Source organism: Emericellopsis cladophorae (genome assembly GCF_022114955.1).
Source record: "Emericellopsis cladophorae strain MUM 19.33 chromosome Unknown NODE_165_length_8788_cov_69_787051, whole genome shotgun sequence".
In the NCBI taxonomy this organism is placed as follows: domain Eukaryota; kingdom Fungi; phylum Ascomycota; class Sordariomycetes; order Hypocreales; family Bionectriaceae; genus Emericellopsis; species Emericellopsis cladophorae.
In genome coordinates, this window is record NW_026251090.1 from 1 (window position 1) to 8,788 (window position 8,788).

Below are 8,788 nucleotides of genomic sequence, written 5' to 3' on the forward strand. Positions count from 1 at the left end.
TGCACGATGGAGGGCGGTGGAGGGAGAAAGAGCCGATAGATGACCGGTCTTTGGGTCTCCGAAGGGAGGCTCTTGGGGATGAGCATCCGGATACGATCAGTAGCATGTCGTCGCTCGCGGCGACATATCACGAGCAAGGAAGATACAGCGAGGCCGAGCCAATGAGGACTAACGTGTTAAAACTCCGACAGGTGGTTCTGGGGAAGAGGCACCAAGATACTGCTAAGAGCATGGCAGATCTCGCAGATACGTATCACGAGCAGGGCAAGTACTTCGATGCTGAGAATATCTACCAAGAAGCACTAGATCTCCAACGAGAAATACTCGGGGAGAAGCATCCGGATACGATCAGGAGCATGGCAGACCTCGCAGCGACGTACCATGCGCAGGGCCGATATAAGGAAGCTCAAGAGCTTGTAATCGAAGCACTAGAACTCCGACGAGAGGTGCTCGGGGAGAAGCATCCGGATACGATCAGGAGCATGGCAGACCTCGCAGCGACGTACCATGATCAGGGCCGATATAAGGAGGCTGAGAATATCTACCGAGAAGCACTAGATCTCCGACGAGAGGTGCTCGGGGAGAAGCATCCGGATACGATCAGGAGTATGGAGCATCTTATCTTTACCCAAAAGGCCCTACAACACGTGTCACGTCTCTCACAAGCCAAATCTAAGACAGTGCTGCTTGGATCCTTTTTTTAAAGGATTTAGGTAAGACAACTGACAAGTTTCGTAAGTCGAGGTTCTCACAATCAGAGGACGCACCTTGATGAGTGTTCCGTTTCCACCTACTCGTCTTTACTTAGATCAATTGGACTCGCTGCAGTAGATAGGCAACAAGTAACCTGCTCTGCACTGTACTGTGGCTCTTTTTAATGACGCATAAATATTCCTACCGAAAATTATGGCTTTGGGTGAAAAGTGGAAGTCGTGATAATTTACAATGACATTCCGGAGCAAATGACCTCTAGATAATTTAAAATGTCCTCCGTAGAGGGTACGTAGATGCTGTTGGTGCTAGCTGACAATAGGGGGTATACCGGCTTCAGATGTCTACTGTGCATGCGCCACATCTAAGCCCCTTTCGGACATTGCAGAGGAAACTTCTATACCAGATTACTGACGCTGAACCCGCACCCCACTGTACTGATTACCTTTTGCTCTTACAACTCCTCCTCTGCAAGAAAATCGGCCTCTGAGATAGCATGACTTCGCGGAACAATGCATACCACCTGATATTGGGACATTTCGTGTTCTGCAATTGCTCGACCTTCCTGGTGATAGAAGTCGATTTCCCCAAGCTGACTCTTGACATCGCCGATTGCGCGAGACATTGACCCTCGGCGACAAAATCTGGCCCTCCATCCAGTTCCATCGTGTTGCAAAATTTGCATTTCAGCGTCCTGGCCAAACGGGACAATCATATCCAGTACCGATGGGGAGAACCTGACACTTCCCTCACTAAGTTGTTGAGGTGTGTCTGTGCCTCTTCGTTGTAGTTGCTTTTGGACCATGGGCGATTGTTCAGGTCTTGTTTGTGGCTGAAATGCCAACTGCTGTTGGTTCAGTAGGCTCTGGACTGCCCGTTGCCGTCGTGACCTTTGACTAGCTCTTTGGCCTCTCATTCTACCTGTTCTTTGGTTCCTGGCTGGCTGCCTTTTTTGTAATTGGCTCCTATTTCCTGCAGAAGGCTTTCTCTGGGCTTTCTGACGCGAAGACTGCCTCACATCGGACTGTATACTTTCGTTATTGACTCCAGTCATGGTCTCGTCATGCATCTCAAGATCGGCAGATGCCTCCGAGGAGTCGAGCGAATCACATCTTGCGGAAGGCGAGAATGAGTCTATAGGTTGAAGCATGAATTCATCTCCATCCTGGTCCTCGTCAAGTCTCCAAAACGCATGAAAAACGGATTTGCGGACAAACAGAGATGTTATGTCCTTGCTATTCGCCGTGGGGCGAGAAAACTGAGCCAGATCAAACGACCATCGGTCACGATTATAAGCCCCGGAGTATTGACGTCCACAACGACGTGTGATCGGCTCCCCGATCCCGATGGTTGTAAACGTCGATTGGCTGTCTTCAAATACTCGAGCGCTCGCCTTGTCAAACTCATAGACTATGCGATTCAAAATGTCTTGCAGTTCCGACTGGTTGTATTCGTACAATGAAGATGGCCTTGCATCATGCAAAGCTTTCAAAGCGACCTGCTCATCTGGGTTTTCGGACGCGAGACGTTTGATTTCATCGGACTCAAAACCAAGAAGACGCGCCTCTTTTGCCAACCGGTGCCAATTCTCAGGGTGACGGAAACACACCTCAGGCGACTCTTCGCCGTCTTCCAACAGAGGCCACTCACCAGTCAGCTCAACCAAGTCGCGCATGATATATATATATAAGCGCTTCAATCTTATGGAAGCGCGACTTGGCAAAGCGTCTATAGTCATGCCGTACGAAGCTGTGCGAATAGATCAATCTGCGTGATAGGCCCCCCCCCTTCTCCACAGTATCAAACAGGCTGAAAATCAAGATCTTGTAACTCGAACCCCTTCGAAAGGAATCCGCGGAGAGAGAGGCGGACCTCGTCACGCAACGCTCCCTTGGCCGAGACTAAACGCTGTTAGCAAAGCCACTATGCAGGGCCGAGGATCAGAATTGACTCGCCAACTACCAGAGTCCGCTCGTTGTTACCCGTGCCATGATTCCTCATACCGGTTCGGGATGTGTCTAGCGCCGAGCTTTCTTGCACCGCGTCGGTGGTCGTCCGGCCCTCTGTCACCTGCTGTTCTCTTAAATTCGCTTCCGCGCTGAGGATCTCCCAGACGTTAGGCACCCCTGGGTGGATCGTGAAGCGTCCGTGGCTCGAGGTCTCTGTTTCCATTTCAATACCGTTGTAAATAGACACGTGGAAGATCTGCTCGCAAGGTATCTGTCAGCTGCTTTCCTCTGATACATGGTCAACGTACGTAGCTTTCTCCTGCGCCGTCTGTGTGGAATAGATCATTGATGGTCGGCGTGACAGCCTGCCGTGCGTCTACAGTAGTCAGCGAGGCACCCAACGTCACAGCACGCCTTATACCAATATTGTTGACATGCCATAGTACGTGGACGCGCCTTGTCTTGCGCTGGCCCCGCGCTCGTCCATGCACGAGCTTTTGGAGGTGTGGAAGAGCGGCCGTAATGCCAAAATCCTGCACGAAGAAGAGAACATGTTCAAAGTCCCAGACCCGCAGGCTTGAGCCATGAGGGCCACTGAACAGCATCCTCGACTGGACGGACATGTCTCTGTGTAGCTCGGCCCGGTCGTGGAGGCGGCTAGTGAACCCTTGCCGGCGCTGGATGAACAGCTCGAACCGCCGGACTGGGTATGGCGACCAGGATGTGATGGTGAATGGGTGGCTGGAGAATAGGGATACCGAAGGAACCCAGATATTGACGTACTGGCCCGCGTCGATGACCAGCGGCCTGGACACCGTGATCGCTGCCTTCACGGTGCCGTGACTGCTCGTGACGACGATACGTGGCAGTGGTAGCCCTAGCTGCTTGTTATAGAGGATAGTGCGTCCCAATTGAAACAACGTGAGCGCGCTGACGAGGCCCCCATACGCATACAAGAACGGCCACCAAGACCATGCTATCGCCAGTAGGTGCATGATCGTACACGCCGCCACGCCGCCAGCCAGTGCTTGGTGCAGCCGTAGGAAAAGCTCGTAGTACCACCGGCGTAGGATAGGACCGATCAATGTTAACAGGAGCAGAAGACCGGCGGCCTACAATGCGTGCTCGTCAACCGTAGTCCGTCCAAATTCCACCAGGTCACTAACCGTTACCGGATACACATCAACTGAGTTGTTCCTTTCCATGGAGACGCCGCGCGCTATGACAACAATGCTATGCAAAACGACATGCGCTGTGGTCATGAGACCGCAGGCCCGATGGACAAGCAAAAATGTCCTCAGTCGGAGGCCGAAAAGGTCAGCCAAGAAGCTCAGATGCAAAGAAAGAAGAAGTGGCGCCGCGTTCACGAGAGCGAGCTGTCCTGCTCGCGACATATATAAGCTTGTCGACTGGGCCCCAACGCAGAGGCCTGCGACGTTGCTTGCGACGTACACCACGTGCGTCAGGGTGAAACACACCGTCCACGGCCCTATGTGAGAATGACGACCGATGGTGAATCGATGAAAGACGAGCTTCCGGATCTGCAAGAGCAGGAGTCCAAGACCGCGACGCAGAAGAGGCAGGATGCAACTAATAACAAAGAGTGATGTGAAGAACAGACCGGTACAGATTGCGTAGAACGCCGGTGGGCTGACATTGTCGATCATATTCTCCCCTCCTCTCCGTGGTGGTCGACAAAGAGGGCACGTCACAAAGTTCTATCAAGACCTATCTTAAGGAGGAAGCTCTGCAGTCGAAACTGGACTGCGCCAGCCACTTCCAGGCAAAGCCCCACATCTCGACAGGAAGTGGTTTCACGGCCCCATGGTAAGTATCTATATACGATCGAATGTCTGCGCTTCGGTCGTTGCATGGTGGCAGAAGAGGAGCATCTCCAATGCACGCGTTACGTGATCAAGCTATACGCAATGCCGAGGTCTACTATAGACTGCGGCTCGAGGACAGGGAAGACGAGGGACGCGCGCTTGCGGCATGGCAGAACCAGAAAAACAGTCTGTCATCCGACCACGCACGGCGCTGTGTCCGCGGTCTGCTGAAGAATACCCTTTTGAAGGAGGCTCTCGACCCTCTCCTTGATATACCCGGTATGCGGTCGGGGCTACTTATCAGTACCATACACAAGCTTTTAACAGCCAAGGCTGATGAGGTACCTTGCCCGCCCTTCTGAGTGGCGTCCGCCCCGACTAAGCTGTACGCAGGAAGCCAAGGCGTATTTGGACCATACACATGCCCTCTGGGTACGAATAGCCGGAAGCAAGGAGGCCACAGCCAAACTCGAGCCCGACGACGTGCAGGCTCTGCACTTGCGCTGTCCGCGGTTCTGCACGAGCGATGCGGCCTTGATCAACAAACAGATGGAGCAGGGCACAATCTTCCGCGCCTTCACTCCAAACGAGCGGAGCGCCGCACTCGCGGAGATTCTCAGCATCGAGACGATTATAACATCTCTACAGACCTTCTCCCAGGACATCCACGTCCTCCAAGTCTGCGCCGCCAGCATGCGCCATATCGTGACGCCGCGAGGCCAGACGATTCGTCAGGCGTTGCTGGCCTGTTACAGGCCAGTAGAACGCGCACAAGAGAGCAATGACACGGCCTCCGCAGCTAGCATTGCCATCCAGGAACTATGGGTATTTGTGCTCGGCAATCTCCAGGGCATGGCGAACCCTACATCAGCATCGAACAAGAGACTCGCAGGACCCATCACCGAAGCTTCGCACGATGTTCTAGTACAGGCGGCGGAGTATGCGCAGCAGCTGGGTTTTCGGTCCACGGAGATAGAGAGACTTGTGCATGCGACGGAGAGAGGGTCCAGCGACATTGCCGATCCGAAGCGCTGTCACAGAACAGACACGGTGCCGGCCTTACACAAGGACGCCCTGGCCAGCCTCGTGGTCAAACATACCGCTGAGCGTCTGTCCAGAAGGTGCGGCCGTCCAAAGAAAGACGGCTACCAGCTTGACCGGAGGCTGCTCACTCGCGGCAACCTGCAGGCTGACCTGGGATCGCTCGACGTGCGTGGGCCGGAACTCACATCTTTCTTCGTGCTGCGGTGTCAGTACAATGCCTTCTTCGGCTTAGAGCATGAAGCGTCGAGACAATGGAGTCCTCTCCCCAATGCGGCCGAAGAGCGTCTATCAAAGCCGACAAGAACGTGCTCTCCGCCTATAGAGCGCTTGACACTCGAGCAAAGCATTCAAAACTTCAGGAAACAAAGTGTAGAGTCCGTACGGGCGGGGCTTTCTCCCATCACCGAGTCCAGCAGCGTCGCCTCTTCTAGGGACAGCATCGCGCCTGGCCGTGCCCAGGCAAGCCCATCACCGGAGCCTATCCGTGTTCTGTTCCGTGCGTACTCGGACGGGAGGTTCCATACAATCAAGCAGGTTGACGCTGGCGACCCTACGGCTGTGCTGAAGGTGGGTCGTGAGTTGACAAACCAGAAAATGATGCTTCTATCCGTCGATCTAGGTTTCATTAGCCCCGAGCAATGTTTCGAGAACGCTCTGGTCTCCGATCTACACACAATATTCACGCTGCCGGCCAACGATTTGAAGATTACGCCTGAGTTAGAGAAAGCAGTGCAGCAGTTGAGAATCGATGCAACGCGAAGGCGCAGATGAAGCGGTACGGCCAGACACACCGCGATGGGGGAGCATGGGAGCGTTGAGCAGCGGTCGCCGCCGGTAAGACGTGTACCAGCATGAAATTCCATCCAGAATGACGCCACTCAGTCACGATGACGAATTTGTCGTCTGCGCACCGTAGATTGTAGCTAATATAACATTCCGTCCCAGTCTAGCGTCCAGCTTTAGCATGCAAGGGACGCTTCGCCATCCAATGGTGCATCTACCTGAGATTTCTTCCTGCAGAATGTCGCCAACCTCCTTATAAACCCTGCTGCTAGATAGAAAGAGAGCAAGTTTCAACCCCGAAGGAGTTCTTGTAATGTGACTTTGCTACATGACGCCCAGCACACGCGACAATGCCTATGCATCAAGCGCGGGAAGTATGCGAAAGGCTACTCACACCCAGCTGATCCTCCTACGTGGTAGGAGCCACGGGGGAGCGATGTCGTTCACTCCTCTCCACTCATTCACGCCAAGAAGAGCATCTAGAGTAGTTCTCAGCCCAGTAGCCGAGCTTACGTGCTATCTACAAGGCCTCTCCTTTCTGTTGAGTGGAGGATGTGCTGCACGAAGAGTCAGCGCACTTGGCCCATGAATTCCTCTCTCTCACAATAGAGAATCTAGATGAGCGGAGACCTGGAACGGCCACTAGATGAGCACGTCGCCTGGATAGTATGGTCCGTAGTTATGCCCTTGCCACTGTTACACTGGACGACGGCCGCTACAGACCGATTATGTATGGGGCTGTGATCTCATTCCGGGAGAGCCACTTCTGGCTGGTCTCCGCCCGAAATCAAACAACGTCCGTCGATGAGTCATGCATGGGAAGACACAGGCTGTTTCAGAGGTGAGTGAGCGTTAGATCTTCCCGTAGAGCGACCATAGCTCCGTGCCCATAAGCCCGGCTAACTACAACCACAATAGGCTTTTCTCTCCCGAGGGCACACGTAGATCGGTACGGGCCGCTTTCCACCACCGACGTGCGAAATCGGGACAGGCCGTGCATAATTATTTAAACACATCGCCCGAGCATAGATTGACGCTTTTCGAGGTACAGCGAGACACGACGTGATATGAGTGTCACGAGTGAATGGGCCGGTAGCGACGCCGAAGGCACTGACCTATCTGGTGAGGAGCCTGTTCCTAAGAAGAACCACCTAACGTGCCCTAGGCAGTAGTCAGCGAAGTGTGGACTCGCAAAGCACCAATAGCCTCGTCGACTTCATTAACGACGGCGATGCCCTGGGCGAGACGCAGCCCCTCGACTCTTCCGAGGACGACAGCCTGTATAGAGGCCGGGCGCGGCAGAAGACAGGCTCCAACAGGTATCCACTGGAACAGTTAAAAATAGCCATCTACCGAAGCCTCGAGCTGCAGGACACGATTATACGATTATCGAAGGCCTGCAGATTCGACGCAGCGGACCACCCGTGTGGATACATGGATTCCATTTCCGCCATAAGCTTTGCAGTAAAGAGATTGCTCCGTGTTCAGAACAGCATGATTCTTGGTATTGAGAAAGCCGCTGGTCGGAGAGAGAAATACTTTGGCCCGGAATCGGGGGGTGGGGCACCTATCTTGGACAATAGAGACGGACAGGACGACGGCGACTAGCGTCGGTGAGCACCATGCACCCGCCGTTTCCGGCTGCAGATGCGAAGAGAATAGACATACAACTTCATTGGCTGCTCAAAGACGCCTTAGGGAAGAAGCAGTGGTGCAAATGACGCGGAGGGCCATGTCCTGTTTCCACTGCTGCTCGCCGTGTTTGCCTCGCCTCGGGCGGGACAGCTCTGCAAGCAGCCGGCCGTCGTACGGACCCCCGCCGCGCCGAACCCGAAGAAGCAACGTATGGGGTTTGGTTACGCGAGGCCAGGGGTGGATTCGGGGAAGTACTGCTTTACCACGCCAGTGCGTGTTGGGTTGGTGGCATATGTGATCACCGTGGTTGAGATGGCTCGTCCAGGTAGCCTGCGCGGGTGGCATTCAGATACCATGGGTCGTTGCATGAGTTGATTCGCGTGTTGTACTACGTGACAGCTATCAGTGCCGTTGAGAGTAATGTGTTGAGGGGACGGGGCTTCGTGGGGAGACCGTGCAGTGAGATGACGATGGCGAGTTACGGAGACGCACGGCACAATGCTGGCGCCGACGTGCATACAAAATATAACTCTATTCCGCTACGGAAGCACAGGATTCCAGGCTATCTGCGACCTGCTGATCACATCTGTGTAACGAAGGCGTTCTCGTGTTGCGTGTACCAGCAAAATAACATCAAGTGATGTAGGCCGCCGTTGCAAACAATGCATGGCCCAAGGGGCCACACTTCGCGCTGCGCAAAGTCAGGGGCGAAGACATGGGGCAGCCTGTGGCCACCACCACCATTCCACCGAATGTGTACATAAGGCCGCCTTTGGCCCATTCCGTCTGTCCCGTTCTGCTTCACCTTTTCCACTCGCCTCAATCCACTACATACCCCAT

At 54.1% G+C, this 8,788-nt stretch overlaps 2 protein-coding genes across 2 annotated transcripts; one reads left to right on the top strand and one right to left on the bottom strand.

The window, feature by feature from the left end:
* Positions 1-2,511: 2,511 nt before the first annotated feature.
* On the bottom strand, positions 2,512-3,865 carry J7T54_005372 (uncharacterized protein; the record flags this gene model as incomplete). Its single annotated transcript, XM_051510672.1, has 4 exons — positions 2,512-2,612; positions 2,715-2,916; positions 2,969-3,772; positions 3,827-3,865. 4 exons carry the CDS (start codon positions 3,863-3,865, stop codon positions 2,512-2,514), a joined length of 1,146 nt encoding a protein of 381 aa, XP_051358449.1.
* Positions 3,866-4,557: 692 nt separating this feature from the next.
* Positions 4,558-6,446, top strand: J7T54_005373 (uncharacterized protein; the record flags this gene model as incomplete). Its single annotated transcript, XM_051510673.1, has 3 exons — positions 4,558-4,765; positions 4,929-6,246; positions 6,413-6,446. 3 exons carry the CDS (start codon positions 4,558-4,560, stop codon positions 6,444-6,446), a joined length of 1,560 nt encoding a protein of 519 aa, XP_051358450.1.
* Positions 6,447-8,788: the final 2,342 nt, after the last annotated feature.